General features: G+C 35.3%; 1 protein-coding gene across 1 annotated transcript; it reads right to left on the minus strand.

The window, feature by feature from the left end:
* Positions 1–19,842: 19,842 nt before the first annotated feature.
* Positions 19,843–20,229, minus strand: LOC143567003 (protein SRC2-like). Its single transcript, XM_077053540.1, has one exon. It carries the CDS (start codon positions 20,227–20,229, stop codon positions 19,843–19,845), a length of 387 nt encoding a protein of 128 aa, XP_076909655.1.
* Positions 20,230–24,355: the final 4,126 nt, after the last annotated feature.

The raw sequence follows: 24,355 nt of genomic DNA on the forward strand, positions 1-24,355 counted from the left end.
CCGTTGGCACAAATTGAAGTTTAAAATCAAGTGCAAATGGTCATGGTTCACCTTCGTCATTTATCAGTTGTTAGTAGCTTTCATTTAACATTGTCATGGAATGTCAATCATGGTTCGTAAGTTAACTGCTTTTGGTTGTACACACAAACAAACATCCGTGCGCCGCAATGCGCGGGCATAAAAACTTATTGCCTACAAATAGCACTGGCATCATCATCGTCATATGATCAGTTCACCATTAAAAAATGATGCTTCTAAGAATTCAATTATATTTAAACGAGTGACAAAATAATGTTTTATAATTTACGTGACTGATCATTCAATTTAATAGTTAAAAATTGTGTTAACCAACTCAATCTTAGAACCAAAAGTTAACAAATTCCGCTAACTATCAATATTTTTTTCTCCATCAATTTTGCTAATTAAACTTATTGGTTATTTTATCATCGTGGATTTTCAAGCTACTACTAGTTTCGTCAGCTACAGAAACTACATCAACAACATTTATTTGCCAATTTTTTACATTTGGAGGTTTGAACCTTCTAATCAAAACTACTTTTTCATAAGAATAAATTCACAAATTGCAACCTTCTAATCAGATTAAGAACTACATAATTTATAAGAATAAACCCAAAAATTATATAGCAATAGACAAAGTGTATTACCAACAACTTGTTTGTTCAACTATCCCATAACTTGGTTGATTTATGATTCACAATAATCTACTTATACCGTTAAAACAAGTGTTTCTATGAACACTTGGTCCCATTCAATTGGTTCAATTCATTGTTTTTCATAAATACCATGTATTCTCATAATTTCCTCGTAATATAATAAATAAAAAATATATATAATGGGCACAAATGGACGGGCCCATTTGTGTGCTTTATACCCATAACCCGACCCACCTAAGAAAATCGGGTTTATCATTTATTCAAAATGCATCCGTTATTTAAAACCATAATATGTTATTCTCTCCATGTTGGCTGCAAGATCCAGGCTAGAATAACAATTAAGGTTAACAATAACGATTTTGAATATTGAATCAATACATTCTTCGCTACTAGATTTGGTTAGGTTTGTTCTTATCTTCAATCGTGTTTTGAAAACCCTCCTAATCAATTGTGTTCATCAATAATATTAGTTAGTCTATCTGGTAGGAGAATTATCAATTATAAGGTTCTAATAAATGATTCTAATAGTATGAACCTTAATTATTTAATTTTGATTTAATGTTAGGTATAAAGAAATTGGTGACTTGTTGCAAAACACATCCTTTTTCACCTTGATTTATAATAACTTTTATCAACTTTATATTATTAAATGTTAAATAATGCTTGGTTTTACACAAACTTACATATGTTTGAATTTATAGGCACCTATGTACGAGAGGAGTGAAAAATGATACTAAAAGACACAAAAGAAGGCTCACACGGGGATTGGCACAAGAACCGATGACCGATGACCGATGACCGATGCACGGATCCCGAGGAATTAAAGTAATAGAATAATATAAAAAAAATTCTCAGAATACGTCTCCCCGTGCTACGCTAGGAAAGAAATTCAGGTTACGCACTACGCGACACATTGGAAAATTGGACCCGACTATTTTGTCTGTCGCGCTACCCGACGGACGTGGTAAAGACCCGCCACTATACGAGACAGGGTGGCTTGTCGGCTAAGCTTTGGTAACTTATATTTAAACAAGTTTTAACAACCCTAATTGATAGGACAACCCTACCAGGCGTCATATCAGTTTTTTGGAGAGATTTTGGAGCTAGGAGGAGCTTATGGATTGTTTGTTTGAAGATCAATGCTCCATATTGAATAATAAGCGAGTCCCGGGTTCGATAGTTGGTTTTATATTGTTCTATTCATCATAATCAGACTATGGTCATCATGTTTACTTCTGTTTTGCTACCGAATTTGATGTTTCTAGGCTAAACTCTTAAGTCTACCTAGGTTTTGATTGATTATTAGAATACTTTGATAGTTTAACGAATCTTGATTGATACTTGGTTGATTTGATGTCTTCGATAAAGTTTTTAATTATCTTGTTCATGATATTGTTGAGTAATCAGATTTGATATCTTACTTAATTCACTATTTCACTTGTGTTTGGTAATTGTTTGTGATTATCTGATGCATGTTAGGTTGTCTACTTCGTGTTTTCAACTTGTTTACGTTTTATGGCCAAAATAATCGTAGGTATAATTAATAAAAGTCGATTAGGTTTGATTGTTCTTTCACTAGAGACGCCCAGAGGCAATTTAATGTTGTGTCATCTTTGTCTTTTAAGGGTTTGGGTAATAATTGCACTGGAGTGAGTTATCCTATGTCCCTTATATTATTGTGATACAAGTTGTGTTTAAGTTAATTAATAATACCCTCTATATAATATATTGTATTCAAAGATATCGAGAGGTAATTTGGGTTTTGGGATACCATAGTATTATTAGGTAAGGTGAGAGCACAAAGTAATCCAAACCTTTAAAAATTGAGCTTCACATGTCATTAGAGTTCTAGGATTTCATTGGTGAGGTCGGGAGGCGATCTAGCATACTTTAGTGGTCTTTAGTGTCATAATTTAAATATATTGTTTTTCAACTAAGTTAAGTTCGTTAACTATTAATTTGACTAGTAGGATTCCATTACCCAGGTAGTTGTTTCTTGCATTTAACTAATACCCGATTTTTATAAAGTTTTGTTTTTAGTTTAATTCTTAACTAGTTAAGTATTATTAGTTTAATTAATATTAAAAAAAACAAAAGAAATTCTAGGCTAGTAATCGTTTAAGTTAATTAATTAGAATTTTCCCATAGTGTCCTAGGTTCGACATTGTGATCGGTACACTTGTCGAGTGCGTGGTTAATCTTGTGATTCTATTTTTTTTAAACACATACACATTTGACCACATCAGTTGGTCTTTTTAGTATGAACCTTAATTATTTGACCCTCGATTTAACAATGTCTTTTTCAGAAGAGTGCTAATTTGTATATGATGATTTTGACGATCTTTATTCTTTATATCCTAATAATATCTAATTATGCTTCAATGATCTATTTTGGCTTAAACCCTAATTTAAAATCGATTAATATCTGAAACTTTAACACTAGAACTAATACTTTTTCATTGTTGTGAGTTGTGTTATTGGCTTTTTTCTTTGGTGCAAGTTAGTGCTTTAATTACATGTGTGTGTATGTGAACGTTTGTGATACGTACTAGGTGTTTGATGAAATGTCTTTAACAAAAACAATCATTATTGTTGTTAGAATACCACTTACTAAGAAATGAAAATGGCAACATTCAATGCTATATCACATTCTGAATCAACTTTTCGTGTTTTAGATATAATTAAATGTAGTTAAGGTAAAATGTTGAAACGTGATCGAGTTTGGGAACAAAAGGATGAATGGTTTATAAGGTGGAATCCTTACACCCATTTAAATTCTTTGTGACATGTTTTACCACAAGTTTTACGTGCGCGCAGGGGGGGGTGCAAATTTGGGTTTATGGACTAGAAATTCATCGAACTCGTGCGTGCTCGCACGTCACGCGGACACGAATGCAACTCCGAAAACCCTAGCCCGCGTGAGACGATTTTTTGAATATTTTTGAAATTTATAATCATTAAGAGAATGATTATGATTTGCAGTTTTATAATCTGCACTAATGGCCATTATTTGATATTATTATTATTTAATGGTCATTAACAAATATTGATTGCTTAGTGTAATTGTATGGCTATATAAACATGACCAGTCTTCATTTGTAGACACACCAACAAAAACGAACACACTTCATATTCTTCCTATTGCAGCAACGATATTATTTCCGACTTCGTTTCAGGAAACTGTCCGAGTCCGGCAGAGCACCGATTATGTTTCGAACCGGGGTACCCTGGGAACAAACCGAGAATCTGTTTAAGGGAATTGTGTTAAACACAAGCCCGGTTACTGTGTTGATTGTCTCGTTTATTTCTGTTGATTATTAATACAAGATTTCCAACAAACTTAAACAGATTGCTTATTATTATTCTTGTATTTTCGAGAGATTGTTGCTACAATCTTAAAACCTTACTTGTAAGGATTTTTGGGTTCACGAAATGGTTCGAAATAAAAATATTTAGATATTATAATCTTATAAATATTTTCTTTTGGAAAATTATATGCGTAGCACATCTTAGTGCGTTTGGATTTTAGATATCATGATGCAATCTTAAATCCTATACAGTGTTACAAAATGTTATATTTGATCAAACATTTGGTTTTAGAAAACGTTTTGTGTAATCATTTGTGTTCTAACTATAGTGTTACAACTGATCTTGTAAACCCGTTGGGATTTTATTACTTTTGTTTTGACGATTTTTGCAATCGTTCGTGTCTAACAATTGTGTTAGAAATGGTTTTGAGTAAACATTCGTTTCTTGTAAACGTTAAATATCTAACATGCGTGTAACATACGATTTATTTATAACTTTTTGTGTAAACGTTAATTTTTCTAATGGAGTGTTAGAAAATTCAAGTTTTGCTACTTAAGTGTAGTAATTGTAACAAGTTGATGTTATTTGAACATATTTGTTCAAGAGTATGGTTTCAAAAGTGAAACAAGGATATGAGGTTATGTGTGCATGGATTTCTATTTGAGGGAATACTTGTATACATAAAACAATATCACTGAGATGATTCATGTCGGATGACATTGAAGATAATAACACTTGGAGAATTGATGTGTAAATGTCGTCAAAATAATTTCGTATAATAAACAACTTGTGAGTTGTTGCGAAGATTAACATCATGAGATGGTAATAGAATTAAGTGTGAATTGTAACATATGATTTAATATATGTTAATGACAAATTCAATTGTAACATATGATTTAATATATGTTAATGACAAATTCAATTGTAGCATATGATTTAATATATGTTAAAGTCAAATTCACTAAGTGTGAATTGTAAGATATGATTTAATATATGTTAATAACAAATTCAATTGTAGGGTTAGTGTGAATTGTAACATATATGACGTATTAACTCCTTGGAAATTCACTAAGTATGGATTGTAACATATGAATTAATATATGTTAATGACGTATTAACTCCTAGGAAATTCACTAAGTGTGAATTGTAACATATGAATTAACATATGGTAATGAGATATTTAAATCCTTGGATATTCATCATTGAAGATTCGCCGAACCCCTCGAGATGATTCACACCTATGTGTGTAATCTAAAAGCAATTCCTACTCGTTGTGGGAACAAGTACGTCATAACGTTCATTGATGATAGTACAAGATATTGCTATGTTTACTTACTTAAGAGTAAGGACGAGACTATTGATAAGTTTATCTTATTTAAAGCCGAAGTTGAGAATCAACTAAATCGAAAAATTAAAAGAGTAAGGAGTGACCGAGGAGGTGAATATGTTTCACCTTTTATTGACTTGTGTGAAAAAAGAAGGAATCATACATGAAGTCACGCCTCCTTACTTCCTCAATCAAATGGCATAGCGGAACGTAAGAACCGAACCTTGAAAGAAATGATGAATCCCATGATGATAAGTTATGGGGTAAGCCCGGACATGTGGGATGAAGCAATCTTATCGGCTAATTATGTCTTAAACATGATACCGAATAAGAAGAAAGATCTAACTCCATATGAGTTATGGACGAGAATTAAACCACCATATAAATACTTGCGAGTGTGGGGGTGCCTAGCCAAGGTAGTGGTGACTCCACCAAAACGTCTACTAATAGGACCCAAAACCGTGGATTGTGTGTTTATAGGATATACCCTTCCCGGTGGTGCATATTGATTTCTTGTGCATGATTCCAAGTATCCCGGAATAAACAATGGCACTATAATAGAAGAAAAGGATGCATCATGGTTTGAATATAAGTTCCCATGTTTGGATAAAGGAAAACCGAGCTATTCTAGACCGGTTGAGGAAAATATTCAAAACGAGAGTACTGGAGATGAACCTCGGGAACAATCTGAGACAGAGGAGGTTGAAATCAGAAAAAGTAAACGGCAAAGGACTGAAAAATCCTTTGGCCCTGATTTCCTTACCTACATGATAGAAGAGGAACCTCAAACGTATCAACAAGCGGTGAACTCCGCTGAAGGACCTCAGTGGAGGGAGGCCATAAAATGTGAGATAGATTCTATCTTACAAAATCATACGTGGGAACTAGTGGATCTTCCTCAATGGTGTAAACCACTAGGATATCGATGGATCTTCAAGAAGAAGATGAAACCTGATGGCACCATCGATAAGTATAAGGCAAGGTTGGTGATCAAAGGATATAAACAACGAGAAGGTTTAGATTACTTTGATACATATTCGCCGGTTACGCGAATAACATCTATACGGTTGGTGCTTGTCATTGCCGCCATTAGAAACTTGGAAGTTCACCAAATGGATGTAAAAACAGCTTTCTTGGATGAAAATCTAGAGGAAGAGATTTACATGGAACAACCCGAAAGCTTCATAGCCGTTGGGCAAGAAAAGAAAGTATGTAAACTTGCGAAATCCTTGTATGGATTGAAACAAGCTCCTAAACAATGACACCAAAAGTTTGATCATGTCATGCTTGATGTTGGGTTCAAAATCAATGAATGTGACAAATGTGTATCCGATGGATATGTCATTTTGTGTTTATACGTAGATGATATGCTCATTGCCGGAAGTGATGACAAAATCATAATGTCCACAAAGAACATGCTAAAAGCAAGATTTGACATGAAGGACATGGGTTTGGCGGATGTGATTTTGGGAGTTAAAATCACACGAACCCAAAATAGACTTGTTTTAAGTCAATCACATTACGTGAGAAAATTCTTGAGAAGTTTAATGCTAATGAATCTAATGTAGCTAGAACTCCCATTGACACGAGTCAACATCTAGCTAAGAATAGAGGTGAACCCGTTAACCAGTTGGAATACTCAAGAATTATTGGCAGCTTGATGTATCTTATGAGTTGCACTAGACCCGACTTAGCATATGCTGTGAGCAAACTAAGTAGATACACAAGCAACCCAAGTTCAAGTCATTGGAATTGTGTGATTCGGTTGCTTCGGTACCTAAGATACACTAGAGAATACGAGTTACATTATAACAGATATCCTGCAGTTGTCAAAGGACATTGTGATGCAAATTGGATATCTGACACGAATGATTCCAGAGCAACAAGTGGGTATGTATTCACACTTGGAGGTGCTGCTAGAGGTGCACAAATCGGTTTTTTTAAAAAAACCGGTTCGGTTATTAACCGGACCGGTTTTTTTTGGACCGGAAAAAAACCGAACCGGTTAATAACCGGACCGGTTAATAACCGGTTTTTTCATCTCAAAACCCTAACCGGTCTAACCGGTTAGGACCGGTTTAGAAACCGGTTAGAACCGGTTAATAAACCGGTTTTTTTATTAACCGGTTTTTTAAAAACCGGTTTTTTTTTTTTTTTTTTTTTTTTTAATAACCATAAAAAACGGTCAAAAAACCAAAAAAACGGCTATATGCCCGTTATACAACGGTCAAAACCGGTATAACCGGTTAACCGGTTATAAAAAAACCGGTTAACCGGTTATAAAAAAACCGGTTTATAAAAAAACCGGTTAACCGGTTTTTTTATAACCGGTTATTAAAAAAAACCGGTTTTTTTTATAACCGGTTTCAAAACCGGTTTTGGCTCTAAAACTTAAAACCGATATACAAACCGGCGGTTTGTAAACCGGTCAAACCGGTTTTTAAAAAACCGGTTTTTTTTAAAACCGGTTTCCGGTTTAAACCGCCAAACCGGTTCGGGAACCGGTTTTTTTGTGCACCTCTAGGTGCTGCTATATCGTTGAAATCGTCTAAACAAACGGTTATAGCTAGATCCACGATGGAATCAGAATTCATCGCCCTAGATAAAGCGGGCGAAGAGGCAGAATGGTTACGTCAATTTGTTGAGGATATACCAAGATGGCCTAAGCCGGCATCAGCCATCTGTATACATTGTGATAGCCAATCGGCAATTGGCAGAGCTCATAGCACAATGTATAATGGTAAGAATAGACATATTAGACGTAGACATAATACGGTACGACAACTAATATCTACTGGAATTATCACTGTTGACTACGTGAAGTCAAAGGATAATATTGCGGATCCGCTAACAAAAGGCCTAAGTAGAGAGTTAGTTCAGAAGTCGTCCATGGGAATGGGATTGAAGCCCTTGAAAAAATTAAAGTTCATGCGAAGGAAACCTAACTCGACAGAATGGAGATCCCAAGAGTTGAGTTCAATAGGAAAACCTACTTGTATGAATTAGTGCTGTCACTGTGGGGGGGGGGGGGGGGGATAACCCTACAATTTTAAGAGGGAGTTTACCACGTGGCAAGGTAACATTCCTAGTCCATTCCTAAAAGTGACAAGTGTGAGGCTAAGCATATGGCTTTTAATGATTCGACCAAGGTAGTCATACATGGTGAATCACCTATGTGAGAAAGAAGTGGGGTCGCTTCGAAGGGTGTTGTTGGGCACAACACTTAATAGCTCTTGCAGAACCAGGCGCATGTTCATGACCATAACGAACATAACTATGAGGACTTGACTTTGTCAGGGAGAGTCTTGTGTGAAGTGTATTGTCGTCTACATAAACGGCAGACGAGTTCAAAGACATCACTGTCTACTCAGAGCCAGTGGGCTAAGTATGCTTCATAAGCAAAGGTTCAAGGGATAACACCTACCTATTGTATGCAAGATTCAACTGTTGAAATCTAATCGGAATAATGTTGTTGTTTCGACCTCCATTCATGTGGGGGATTGTTGGAAGTTTTAAGTGTGTGAATGAAGGAAGTGGTGGAAGTGGTAAAGGTTTGTCCCACATCGGTTTGGGAACAAAAGGATGAATGGTTTATAAGGTGGAATCCTTACACCCATTTGAATTCTTTGTGACATGTTTTACCACAAGTTCTACGCGCGCGCATGGGGGGTTGCAAATTTGGGTTTCTGGATTAGAAATTCATCGAACTCGTGCGTGCTCGCACGTCCCGCGGACACGAATGCAACTCCAAAAACCCTAACCCGCGTGAGACGATTTTTCGAATTTATTTTTGAAATTCAAAACTGGTCTGGTCAATATAATTAATAATCATTAAGAGAATGATTATGATTTGCAGTTTTATAATCTGCACTAATGGCCATTATTTGATATTATTACTTAATGGTCATTAACAAATATTGATTGCTTAGTGTAATTGTATGGCTATATAAACAGGACCAGTCTTCATTTGTAGACACACCAACATAAACGAACACACTTCATATTCTTCCTATTGCAGCAACAATATTATTTCCGACTTCGTTTCAGGCAACTGTCCGAGTCCGGCAGAGCACCGATTCTGTTTCGAACCGGAGTACCCTGGAAACAGACCGAAAATCTGTTTAAAGGAATTGTGTTAAACACAAGCCCGGTTACTGTGTTGATTGTCTCGTTTATTTTCGTTTATTTCTGTTGATTATTAATACAAGATTTCCAACAAATATTTGATTAATTCACAAACTTTTAAACTAAATTAAATTAATAGATATTAATATATTAATATGCATATCCTTAAGAACTTATTCATTTGTTGATGTTATATATAGACAACAACAGTTAATATTCGAACTTATTTAACATTTTAACATTTAAACATTTATCGGCTTTATAATTTCAAACTTATGAACTCATGAAATTAGCTTCTGTTTAAATTTAAAGTAAGAGTAGTACAACATTGTTTTTAAAATTCACACAAACGATGGTTCTATGAAAACAATAAAAGTGCATACTTTCATATACATACAACAGAATATTAAACACCAAGCATGCCAAATATGATAATACAAAAAGCAAATACGAGTATGTAATACCCAACAAATCCCTTTCAATGCTCAAACTTAATTAATAGGAATCATCCGAATCGTAATCGTTATCTTCATCCGAATCATAATCATCTTCATCCTCATCGTCGTCATCTTCATCATCATCGTCATCATCTTCATCTTCATCTTCATCTTCATCATCATCCTCATCTTCATCTTCATCTTGTTCTACATCTTCATCTTCATCTTCATCATCATCCTCATCTTCATCTTCATCTTGTTCTACATCTTCATCTTCATCATCATCGTTATCGTCATCTTCATCTTGTTCTACATCTTCATATTCATATTCATCTTCATAATGTTCTACATCTTCATATTCACATTCATCTTCATATTGTACAACATCTTCATATTCAAATTCATCTTCATCTTGTTCTACGTCTTCATCTTCTTGGTCCACATCCACATCTTCATCTTCATCTTCATCTTCTTCATCCACATCTGCGTATGCATCTACATCGACATCTAGATCTGCATCTTCGTATTCATCAAGGCATCCGTCTTCGCCCATAATTTCATTAAGAACATAGCCACCGACGAGTGTAGCCCCAACTGTTCCTGCCAACGAAAGAGCTCCAACCGAAAGAGCTTCAACCGTACTCCTGCCCTTTTTAATCTTTTTAACAACTTTCTTTTTTCCTTTAACCTTCTTTTTAGTTTTGTCAGCTTTGCCACACTTGCTTCCCGATTTGCCAGACAATTTGAGGGTTTCCTTACTTCCCGATGTGCCAGACACTTTGGTTGTTTCCTTAGGCCCCGATACGCCAGACAATTTGGTGGTGTTCTTAGCTCCCGATGTGCTAGACACTTTGGTGGTGGTGTTAGCTCTTGATAGGCCAGACAATTTGGTGGTGTTCTTAGATCCCGATGCGCCAGACAATTTGGAGGTGTTCACTTTGGTGGTGTTGTTAGCTCCCGATGCGCCAGACAACACTTTGGTGGTGGTGTTAGCTCCAGATGCGCCAGACACTTTGGTGGGTTTGTTAGCTGTCGATGCACCGGACACTTTGGTGGTGTTCTTAGCACGCGATGCGCCAGACACTTTACTAGACATGACTAATATATGGTTTTGAGAATATATGTTAAACGATGATTTTGCCCCGAACCACCCCGGATTCTAACTTCGCTAGGTTTAGGAAATCTCTGAAAGGCACTCAGAGTGGAGGACGATCTCTAACTGCATGACTCCATTAGCGCTACGTAATCAAGATGAGTATTTTGAAGTACTCCGTATATATATAGAGAAACCAATAATTCAACTATATATATTAGCGTACGAATGTGTACGTTATATGAAGACTAGTAAGTTGTTGACTACGTCAACCGAAGATATTTTTGGTTCTTTCTTGCAGGGTCTTTGGAACGTGTCACGAAGCATAGAAAATAAGAATATACATGTACTAATTACTAACTAACAAATGTGTGATATCTAAAATTAACGACTGGATATAACATATGTGAAAGCCATTAAAGAACATTAAGTGGTCCAAAATCTCCAATGTACTAAGTCAAATTCCAACAAATTTTTTTTTGCTTTTTTTTTTTATAAAAAAAAGCTAGACAATTCCATTACTATACCATACATCAAGATGCCCGTTGCGACGTATACACGTTCACTGATTGTTTAATCGGATTCTAATTCAAATTAATCATCTTTATCGCTATCGATCGAATGAATAATTATTGAAGCAAAAGACAAAATCATTAATTTTAATATAATATCAGAGTAGGGATTTTTATGATCCAATAAACCATAGCTCAAAGTTGAAGATACGATGGTCGAGGACGAAGTAAAAAGAGAAAAGCCCAAATCAAGAGTCGGTCGTGTCGAATTCGGTGAGAAGGCGCGCAACAATTGGCGGGTTAGATGAAGAGCAATATCAAACCCTACTAAAAAATTTTACATGAACTAAAGAAAATTCACACGGTGATCATATACCAAAACCTAATATGGCTATGACTGGTAAGTTTAATCAATAATGAATGGATTATAGACTCTGGATCAACGGATCATATAGTCCACACATTCGTTTTACTTCAAAATTACACGGAGAATGCAAATGAAACACCCGCTATGATTCCAAATAGTGATAACACACTTGTTAAAGCCACATGTGATCGCCTATTAACAAAACCAAACGAAAATAACATGAGTCATATATGAATTTCAATTGTAATCTACTTTCTGTAGGCAGATTAGCAACTAACCTTTAATGTGTTGTGAGTTTCTTTTCTGATTTTTGTTGCATGCAATCTTTACATTCGAGAAAATAACTGGAGTGGGTAAACGCGTAAATTGTTTCTATTGGATGTGTGTGGTGATTAATGAAAAGAGAGCTATGTGTCAAAGGTGGATGCAAAAATTTGGCAAAAAAAAAAAAAAAACTCGGACATGCCTCATTTATTAAATTATGTTGGGTTATTTTTTAAAGAAGATTTGTTCTAACAAAAATTGGCGGAGCCACATATAATTGGCAGGGATTAACTGAACCCGGTCAATTTTCAGTTTTATATATCACCTATAAGTGTGATTTTACGAGAGAACCCACTATTTTTCGACGAGCGAATCCGATATCATTTAAAAATATAATATTTGAACCAATTGATTATGAAAAAATGAGTTAAAAATGTTTTAGTAATGAATGTTTTTCTGTGAAATATAAAAAAATATTTAAAAAAATTATAAAAATTAGTAACAAACATTATAAATGAGCCAATAATAACCCATATATACGTTTTGAAAAAACTAATAACCCATATATATATAATAAAAAAACACAAAATTATTAATAGAATCGGTTAATAAGCCCAACCAATTAACACTAAACATAAAACCTATATAAAATTAAAATAAAAAAAAGGCCAAAAACAACGACCGATCAATTTTTCTTCTATCAACCGGACTATCGCCTCTTTCTTCGCTAGTTCAGCCCGAAAACAACGACGATGTACTTTGGTTGTGATAGTGATTACGTTTTATTATTTGGCCAAGTGAGCGACTCAACCCATAAAGGCCCGAAAACTGTGACGCGACAAAAAATTCGAGCACCAAAAAATCCCGAACCCATAGAGATTCTTGTAATAAATCTATATTTACGCATTTGCCATTTCCAAAAGGTTATATCAAAAGCCACATGCTTGTTTTGATCTGATACATTGTGACGTTTAGAGAAAGTATCGCAAACCCTCTACTTCGTATGCTAGCTTCTTTTTAATCATCGTTGATAGGGGTGCAAACGAGCCGAGCCGAGCCCGAGCTTGACCAGGCTCGAGCTCGGCTCGTTTAACTTACATAGAGCTCGAGCTCGGCTCGTTTCGAGCTCTATTTTCAAAGCTCGAGCTCGGCTCGTTTACATTTTATAAGGTATTTATTAAATAATATAATTATTATTATATATTTTTTCTATTATAATTTTTTGTATAAAATAATATATAGTATTTACTTATTTTTATTTATTTTTATAACATGATATATATATACACACACACATATATATTAAATAATTATTAAATATATATTTTAAAAATTATATAAATAGCAGGCTCGTTTAGGCTCGCGAGCCGGCTCGAGCTCGATAAGTGAAACTCGGGCTCGGGCTCGTTTATTAAACGAGCTTACTATTAGGCTTGAGCTCGGGCTCGGGCTCGATTAAGCTCGGCTAGTTCAAGCGTTTTGACGAGCCGATCTCGAGTAGCTCGCGAGCAGCTCGGCTCGTTTGCACCCCTAATCGTTGATGATTTTAGTAGAGCACTATGGACATATCTTATTAAACACAAAAGCAATGCTAGCTAGGGGTGTTTAAAAATATCCGTATTCGAATTATTCGACTATCCGTATCCAAACTATCCGAATTTTCGAATATCCGAATTATCCGGTATTTTAATTTTAATATTATTTAATTTTATTTTATATTATATATAATAACAAAACCGGCCCAAGATATACACATACATAACACAAGCAGGCAAGCAGCGGAAGCGCCTCTCCTTATTAGTTTTCACACATTAACCCTTAGTCCTCACTCCTCACGGCAACACCTGCACCATCGTCGTTGCACCACCACCGTCCGTCCCACCTTCACGGCAGCACCAGCACCACCATCGTTCGACCCACCCTCACGACAACACCAGCACCACCGTTGCAACACTACCAGCGCCCGTCCCACCCTCACGGCAGCACCCGCACCATCGTCCGTCCCAACCTCACGGCAGCACCAGGACCACCGTCGCCTCTTCTTTGGTTGTTTAAACAAGGTTTTTTTATTTATTTTTCAGATATCCAAAGTTTCGGATTTAGATTTGGATAGTGATTTTCACTATCCGAAAGGTTCGGATATCAGAAAGTTCAGTATCCGGTTTTGAACAACCCTAATGCTAGCGAGTGCCTAATAAGCTTCCAAAGAATGGTAAAATCCCAATTTGGGAAATCAACTAAAAGGATACGATATAATAATGGTGGAGAGTTCATATCAAATGAATGATGGATTTTTTTATTCACAAGAAGGGATTCTGTTGGAAACCACATGTCCACATACCCCTAAAAAACGGGCTAGTGGAACACGAGCTTCGACATCTTCTTGAAATGGTATGTTCACTCATGTTTAGTGGATATTTAAAAGGTTTGAGGGCTTAGATCCTCTAATTTTGGCTCATTAATTCGGAGGCGGAACCGGTAACAAGTCTAGCTTTGAAGGCAACAACTATTTAGGTGAGATGAGGGTAACCAGGTTGTGGTGGTGGTTGGCGTAGTGGTGTTTCAAGTAGTGTTAGTTGGTGTAACACCCGACCAATGGCGGATTATACGTCGGGGTGGTATGTTGATTGCCTATAAGCTCGTAATATTGTTAAAGTGACAATAATATATTTATTTCATTTGAAGCAAGTCGCAAGAACATCAGAGTTTTGAAAGAAAATAACAATACATCGGCAAATCAAGTATTATGAATTCCAAAATAAATCCTAAAGGCAAACTAGTTTTCTTCTTCCTAGCAAATCATCGATTCAACATGTAGCAGATTTAAAATAATAGCATTTAGTCAGCATTTATGTTGGTGAGATTTCGTAAGTAATATATATATATATGTATAAAATATGAAAATGCTAAACGATTCAAAAGCCATAATGTAATAATACCCAAACAAAAAAGAATGAAATCGTCTCATTCCCTTGACCGAAGTTGGATTACTAGGGGAATGGAAACCACCATCCATTCTAACTGAAGTTGAAGAATAGGTGGTGCTGGTACGTCCCTTCGGACCCTCCCATTTCGATTTTGTGTACCAACCACCATAAAACAATAAATGCGTTGCCCACACAACACTTATAGTCACCGTAAACCATTTGAAGGTATTATGTTAACATGCATGACATAAGTGGGATCGGGTTGTAAACATGACATGAACTAGCGAGAAAAACAACTTGGAACGTGCTACACCCCAAAGTATTATAAAACATTAAATAGGGTTGGAAAATTGATTTTTATTGGTCCCAACTATTTTATTTTTGTCGGCGTTGGTCCCAACTTTCATTTTGGCTGTCAACGGTCCCAACTTTCACATACGTTTCTTCCACCAGTCCACAACTAACGGAGTACTAACTCTGTTATGTAAATGCTGATGTGTCCATCCAACTTGTCAAAAACAAATGACATGGCTGCCTACTTGTCAAACTCAACCTCTCCAGCAACAAGCAGTACTCAACCTCCTCGTTGTCTTCTTCAACTCTCTATTGTTCTTCCACGAACCACTATCAATGGCTCACTCTCTGAACTTCACCATATCAACAGCCCCCCACTCACCTGACCTCACACACTACCAATACACCAAACCCACATCCTAAACCCCTCTTCGCATCTTCCTCATCACCAAACGCCCATCAAAACCACTCCTTCTAGTCTCCGCAGCATCCGACAACAACCCCGGAGCCTCGTGCTTAACCACAGATCACATAATCAACAACTGAACCAAACCGATCACAGTTACCACTGATTTGGGTTCAATTGAGGTGGATGCGATGACAGAGGCTGAACTGAAGGAGAATGGGTTTAGGAGTACCCGGCGGATGAAGCTCGTATAATCTAGGAGAATGCTTATTGAGGTGTGATCAATTTGGGGATTTTGAGAATTAGGGCTTGAGAGTGAATGAAAGTTAGGAGAGAGATTGGGGCTTAAGTATAATCTACATAAACAGCCATAATATCCACGTGGGCTGCCATGTAATATTTTTTTGACAAGTTGGATGGACACGTCAGCATTGACATTACGGAGTTAGTACTCCGTTAGTCGCGGACTGGTGGAAGAAACGTATGTGAAAGTTGGGACCGTTGCCAGCCAAAATGAAAGTTGGGACCAGCGCCGACAAAAATAAAATAGTTGGGACCAATAAAAACCAATTTCCCAAAAGGGTTAGATGATTCTCAAACAAGTCTTCTTAAACAAATACATAAATACTAAAATAAATTATTAATGAAATGAAACTAAGACATTTTTGGGGATTTATTTTTCATGTATCGAATTTGGGAATTCGACTAAATAAACGATAATTGTTCGTTAAATACAGCCAACGACAATGTTTTGATAAAAAACGATAATAGTTAAATAAATAATGACAACGAAATAGCATGTAATATAATATTCTAAAATAATAAAAGTGTGTCAACGTTTTTATATTAAACGAATAATTATAATAATAATAATAATAACAACAACTACGTTCGACGTTGGTTCGGTTTTAAACAAAAGAGTCAAGAATGTTATACAATATCTACTAAAAATGATATATCGTTAACAAATTAAACGATTTATATATTTTTATGTTAAATGGTTTAAAAGAACGTAATTGCGTAACGTAAACATCTATATCTATTAAATATTATTAAATTTGAACCGAATGAATGTGGTTTTAATCATAAAACAAACTAAAAATAGGACTGGAAATGAAGCGGGAATGGGGGATTCAAACTCGGGTCCTGTAACCACACAAACAATAAACAACCCAATTACACTAGCTTGATAACTTGTTTAGGATACGTTTCAATTATTTTTAACACATAAATAGGAAAAACCTTAAATTCTCATATGAACCTTAGAATATTAGTTCCCCAAATAGAATGTGATTCACCCTCTATTAATTGAAATTGATAGAGGGTTAACGATCACGACATGAACTCATACTAAAAAGTAACACAAATCAATTACCCGGAAAGAAGACGAATTAAGAGTTCATCACGAGATGTTTGTTCCAAACCTAGGGGAAAATCAAAAGGAAACACAAAGGTTGACTTCGAAGCAATTAGATGTGACAATTGGATCGCGAGTTTCTGAGAAGTGATTTGATAGCCCCAATTTAGAGAAATCGTTTAAACAACGGGTCAATTTGATGACATTAAGTCCGATTTTGCGTTTCATAGTTTATTACCAATTCAATGTTCATAAAAATGCAATTAAACCATCGATAATGATCAATGATCATATTGTTGTGTTGTAACATAAAATGGATTAAAATCTAATTAATGGTTTATAAAAATGGTGGGGTTGGGAATGTGAACGTGACTCAAGGAAGGAGAAGAAAGAAGAAAAACAAAAGAGTTGCACTCTGGTCTATAAGGTTTGAGGATGGAAACAAAACAGAAACTAACTGCACTAATTAAAAAATAAATAAATGACTAACCAAACTAATTGAGGGCTAAACGAATAAACTTTAACGAACATAAATGAACAAAATATGATTGATATTTCATGCTTCAAATCATCAAATTAAGAGATAGTTGTACAGAAAGAAAGAACTAAAATAATAAATAAATGATTGAATTTGTATTAAATCTCAAACGGGTCGAGTTATAAATACAACAAAATAGACGAATGATGTTATAGTTGGTGGGTTGTTGTTGTGGTGGAGGGTGTTGGAAAGGTGGTGACGGTGAGGTACGGGGTTGAAATTGAAGATTGAGATTGAATAGTTGGGTCCCATTTATATTATTATTATTTATATTATCATTGTTATTGTTATTAAGGGTTAATTTGTCATTTTACACATACTTAACTGAAAACTTTAACGATGTTAACGAGTAAAGACCGCCGTAGTTACAAAAATTCGCACATATGAACTACCTTAGTAATAAGTTTATAACTATGAGAATCAAGTTTGTAATCAGTTAACTTTGAATATCAAGCGTGCAATATCTTTAAACCACAAAGAACAACCATGTAGTTAATTCTAATTTTAACTTAGAAAGAAAACGAAATCCCTTGTTTCGTTAGACCGCCTTTTAGATGCTAAGAGTTGGTGAATATTTTATATACAAACTTGGAAAAAAAATAATATAGATATTGACATGTATGCATATTTTTAAGAGTGAAAGGTTAAAATACAAATAGTGACAAAAATGAAAAGTGCAAGAAAGATTCGTGGCTACACAAAAACCCCTAAGAAAATTTTTATTAAAAAAAATCATAACTCAAAATATAAATAAAAACAAAAAAATTAAAAAAACTAAAATGGTTCCCTCGTCATTCTCATTCCAAAAAAACCGCTGAAAAGACACAATGACGAAAGTAAACAAAAAACAATAAAAAAGACACAATAAATCGCAAAATATAACACAATAATAAACAAAATATAAATACAATGTTGAGTAACACAATATCAGAAAAAATAAAGACACGATGTTAAGAAAAAAACATAATCAGTGACGACAATAAACACAAAACATAATGATATTAAAAAGACATGATTTTTCCCTCAACATTGTGTTTGTGTTTTTTTAGATCAAGAAAACGGTGGAAATATGTATGTGTTTTTACTTTTTTCGTTTTTTATTAAATGTTGAGTTATGATTTTTTTTATTAATTTTGTTGATTTTTAGAGGGTTTTTTTTGTGTGATTATAAATATTTCTCATTCTTCTTATTTTATTTACCTATTTGGAGAATAACTTACCCATTTGTTTTTGAATGCAGTGGCTTAAATTTAAAGAAGAAATTAAGAGTACAACACTGCTTTTAAATTTATTACACTCAACCAATAGTTGTATGAAAACAATGAAAGTACATAGTTTCAAATACAAAGAAGAGAACGATTAAACACCAAGCATGCAAAAACAAACATTAAAACAAAGACGAGAAAACTAAGCAACACCAAGCAAACCTCTTCAATGCTCAAACTTTATAGGATTCATACTAATCCCAATCGTAATCGCAATCGTAATCGTCACCATCATAGTCATTGTCATAGTCGTAGTCATCATCATCGTCATCTTCATCTTCTTGTTCTACATCTTCATCTTCATCCTGGTTTACGTATTCGTGTGTAGTTTCATGAAACATATACTCACCGGCAAGTGTAGCCCAAACTGTTCCTTGAACCCTCTTTCTAGGTTTGCCGTTCTTTGTTCCTGATGTGCAAGATACCTTGTTGGTTTTATTAGCTCCCGATGTGCCAGACACTTTACTGGTGCTCGCCGGTTTTAAAAACATATGTGAAAGGATGATTCTCCCTTGAACCACCCCGGGTGCTATCATCACCGGATAACTAACCCATTCTTTTGGCATGTCTTTTGCAATAAGATGTGTGAAAGGCACTAGAACCTCTCCTATGTCCCTGTCGATCAACGTCCCATTGTGTTTGATCTTGCAGATAAGGATGTCGCTGTTGTTCATGCTACCAACCTCGAATTGCATGCGCTTTTGCCACACGGGATAAGGGCCGGCCTTCTTTGCCACACTGGTTTTGTATTTTATAGAGGCCATGCCCCCGTCCGGTCTGGAGATCCATAACAAGGCATAAGGATCCATGGTACCAAAGATTTTTACGTCAAACAGATCTTCTGCGTACTGGAGGACGATCTTTAACTTGCGTTGAGCAGACAATTTTTTGGTGCTCTTAGCTCCTGATATGCCAGATGACATGACTACTGGTTTTAAGAATTTATGTTAAAGGATGATTTTGCCTTGAACCTCCCCGGTATCTAACTTCACCGGGTAACTAACCTTTTCTCCTAAAGCATTTCCAGCTAGGAGATGACTGAGAGGCATTATAACCTCTCCTATGTCTCGGTCGAACAAAGTCCCATCGTGTTTGATCTGGCAGATGAGGATGTCACTGTTGTTCATGCTAACGACCTCGAATTGCATGCGATATTCCCAGACAGGATAGGGGCCGGCACCCTTTGCCACGTTGGTTTTGTATAGGTCGGAGGTCATGCTCCTATCCAGTCGGGTGATGCATAGCAAGGCGTAAGGATCCATGGTACCAAAGATTTTTACGTCGAACAGATCTTTTGCGGAGTGGAGGATGATCTCTAACTTGCATGACTCCATTGGCGACTACTGTACGTAATAAAGGTGAGTATATATCTTGGAGTGAGCATATATTATACCTATATATATATATATATATATGCATATGACTATGTCAAGAGGGGGATAGAGGGTTGACCGAAGATTTTTAGGTCTTAATTTCATGTAGGATCTTTCAAATGCGTGTGTGAAGGAACATAGAAATAAGAATGAATATACACAATTCATGGAAAATATTAATGACTGAAAATAACGTATTTGGATGCAAGCATGTAGTTAAAGAACATATATATATAGTCGTCTTTCCATTCTTCATTTCACACATGGACAGATCAAGATAAGCACATCAATAGGGTACATGATAAAAGATTGTAACTTGTTTTCAAGTAACGCCAATCGCATATGAGTATGTCAAGTGAGGAATGGGTTGACCGATGATTTTTGTTCTTTCATTTTCATGTAGGTCCGAAACGTTAAAAATAAGTAATGGGTTGACCATTACTTATTACATAGATTTTGTAATGGGTTAACCAATGCCCAATAAGTCAGGGGTTGTGAAGATAACTCTTAACCGGGCTTGGGTCACTAAATTTAGAGTTTCATGATGGTGGTCATGAAGCTCCCTATATAAGAGGTCTTCGCCTCTAATTTTAGTGGACGTTTGGCCTCCACCATTTTTTTGTGTCAGTAAATAAAAAGAAACTATCGGCAGTCATCTCCACTCCCCCGTTTTTCATGGCAGGTTCCATGCACCCGGATAAGAAGATCGAGGTATGGCTACGTTTGTGCTCAAAACTAGAGAACATCCATTCGACCCGGGCGGGGTTGAATCTATGTTTCTTTAGTATTGATTGAAAAATAACAAATATGTGTTACATCTCAAATTAATGAGTGAAAATAATTAATGTAGGTGGATGTGGGGATGAAGCCAAAGAACGTGAAGTACTCGAACATTTCGTATGTACTACTCAAAGAATTCGACAAATTATGTTGATCATATAGCTAGTTATCTTTCCATTCATCATTTTACACCTAGACAGTTCAAGATAAGCACGTAAAAGGGCGGCGAACCCGTTAATAGATTGTAGTTTGTTTCTAACACCAACTCTTACATGCACTTGAGCATCACTTAATCTTTTACGTGTTAGGATTTAAACACACACATCACTTTTGTAGATGGCAAACACGATTCGGCACTAACTAGCAGTGGTGAAGCTTGGATGCGTTTGTCAAAATGCCGGACTCAAAATGTATTAAAAAGTGATAAATTTTAGGTCAAAAACAGTTAATTTACACTACATATACAAATTTTCGGGGAAAAAGTGATTAATTTACACTAATACGCGAAATAAACAATGGGGTTGGGCCACCCCAAACCCTCACTAAGCGTCACCCTTGCTAACTAGGTCATGGACTTGTGGGTACCATGAGGCAAACCACTTGTAACGGTTTTGATTACCGAAACCCAAGATCAAACCATAAAAAATTAAAACCGTCATGGCTAGGTTTTCAGATTTCGTCTTTATATAAGATACATGGAATGCAATTTAAAGACTTCCTAAATATATATACAAGCTCTTCAAAAACTTATTTTTGTTTGATTCTTTTACGACCATTTATTTTACAACTTCAATTATCAAAATTGTTGCAACTAACATTTAAATGATTTTCATCAATTATTTATATTTCTGAAACAGTGAAATGTGAAAAACAAATTGGTTTAGAGAGACGAGAGGTGTTCATACGACAAATGCTATATTCTTACATTAGAGAATCTTTTAGAACCGTTGAAAAACAATTATCTATCTATATCTATACTATATATAATACACCAAACAATGACAAATTAAGACACTCATTTTTAAGTAAATTACAACTTTTAAAGCTTAAAGTACACCTTATATAGCATGTAAGAGAGGGACAAACTTGTCCACTACAAATTATGTCTTGAAATAGTTACAACATTGCCCCCTTAACTATAATCAACTTTTGTAAATATAAGAAATAGTTACTTCTTTGGACCTTTATCTTTACCTATACATTCATTTTAATTTTAATTGTAAATAACTTCCCACCAACAATTTACAACGGCCATAACTTTTTCATACGTTAATATTTTTTATAAAAAATTACGCCATAAAAATGAGCATTTTATTGTCTTTAATTTGGGCATGGTATTGCTATAATTTTTCAAATAAAAAAATTAACATATTACGTATGGGCGTTCACAATTCGGTTTTAACGGTTTCTAAGTTATACCATTGGTTCGATTATTTGTTATTGAGAACCGAAATTGAACCGTAGAAACTTTAAACTAAATCATTACCAATGGTTTTGGTTTCATGAATTGAGCCTTAATAATAAGTTTACCGTCCAGTCCGGTTTTATATGGCCAAATTTCTGTATAAACCACAAACCAAACTGTTAGCTATGGTTTGAACATTCGGAAACCAGCTGACCAAAAGTGATGATTAGTTCAAACGTTTTCAAAGTTTCAAACGAACATGATTACTATGATTTTTTTTCCCCGCTGCATCGCGCGGGCACCCGTCTAGTACTATATATAATGTATGAAAGGAGGGCAAATTAAGACACCTTAAGTTTAAGGGATTTACAAATTTTAATGTATAATATACACCTTATATAGCATGTAAGAGAGAGACAAACTTGTCCATTAAAAAATATGTATTGAAATAGTTACAACATTGCCCCCTCAACTTTAAGCAACTTTTGTAAATTTAAGAAATAATACTACTTTGGACCTTTATCTTTACCTATATATTCATTTTAATTTTAATTGTAAATAACTTCCCACCAACGATTTTCCAACGGCCATAACTTTTGCATACGTTAATATTTTTTATAAAAAATTGCACCATAAAAATGAGCATTTTATTGTCTTTAATTTGAGTATGGTATTGCTATAATTTTTCAAATAAAAAATATTAACATATTACATATGGGTGTTACAATTCGGTTTTAACGGTTTCTAAGTTATATCATGAACCAAACTGTTGGTTCGATTTTTTGTCATTGAGAACCGAAATTGAACCGTAGAAACTTTAAACTTAATCGTTACTAATTGTTTGGTTTCACGCAGTGAGCTTCAATAATAAGTTTACCGTCCAGTCCGGTTTTATATGGTCAATTTTCTGTATAAATCATAAACCAAACCGGTTGCTATGGTTTGAACATTCGGAAACCGGCTGACCAAAAGTGATGATTGGTTCAAACGTTTTTACGGTTTCAAACGAACCTTGAACATCCACAATTATTACATGATTACTATAATTTTTGTTCTCCGCTGCATCGCGCGAGCACCTGTCTAGTTATATTTAAATATAACAATTATAGTTTGGTGTCGTTAAGTGTCGACAGGGACACTTGGTGGCACCGTATTGATCGTTGATTTTTTTAGTTTCGGTACCGTAACGAACATAACGAAACCAACCAAATTCGTATAGACACGCTGCCTCAACGTACGAGTTTTACCAACGGCCGATTTTACCAACCGATGCCACCCCATTAGTCCACCTCATTTATATATATATATATATATATATATATATATATATCCACCTCATTTATATATATATATATTCTGTTTTTTTCTCTGGTGGCGTACGAAAGTAACCAAAACCGACTAAGTCATGTCGAGTTACCGTCTCAATGCCGGATCGATAACGCTTAGGTTTGACTACCACCCTGGTTTACTGACCAAATATTATGTGTTAATCTTTTTATATGTTAATTTTTCTAATTTATTTTTGGGTTTTAATGCTCAGATTTTGCCAACGGTTTCTATAACGAGCGTAACAAAAATGTCCGAATTCGTGTCGACTCACCATCGTAACGCTCGGGTTTAACCAACTCCTGCGTTTTAACGTTGGGGTTTTACCAGCTGTCCTTTAGCGTCGCTAAGCCCCCGCTGGGCCACTTGGCGGCACAATATTGATAGTGATCAACATTTTGTTTTTTTTCTTCCGGCACCGTAACGAAGACCGTGCTAATTTTTTGGTTTTGTTTCCGGTATCGTAACGAACGTGACGGAAACCGAGCGGATTCTTGTAGACTCACCGCGTTTGTTTTAGTTCCGGTATCATAACGACACAACGAAAATCTACCGAATGCCATTTTTTTGTTTTAG

Source organism: Bidens hawaiensis, unplaced genomic scaffold, assembly GCF_021521415.1.
Source record: "Bidens hawaiensis isolate Kalapana, Puna unplaced genomic scaffold, B.hawaiensis_p1.1 tig00023194_1, whole genome shotgun sequence".
NCBI lineage: Eukaryota > Viridiplantae > Streptophyta > Magnoliopsida > Asterales > Asteraceae > Bidens > Bidens hawaiensis.

What these genes read in the sequence shown, in the direction of transcription:
- LOC143567003 (XM_077053540.1), bottom strand. Translation starts at nt 20,229, where the DNA reads ATGGAGTCATGCAAGTTAGAGATCATCCTCCACTCCGCAAAAGATCTG.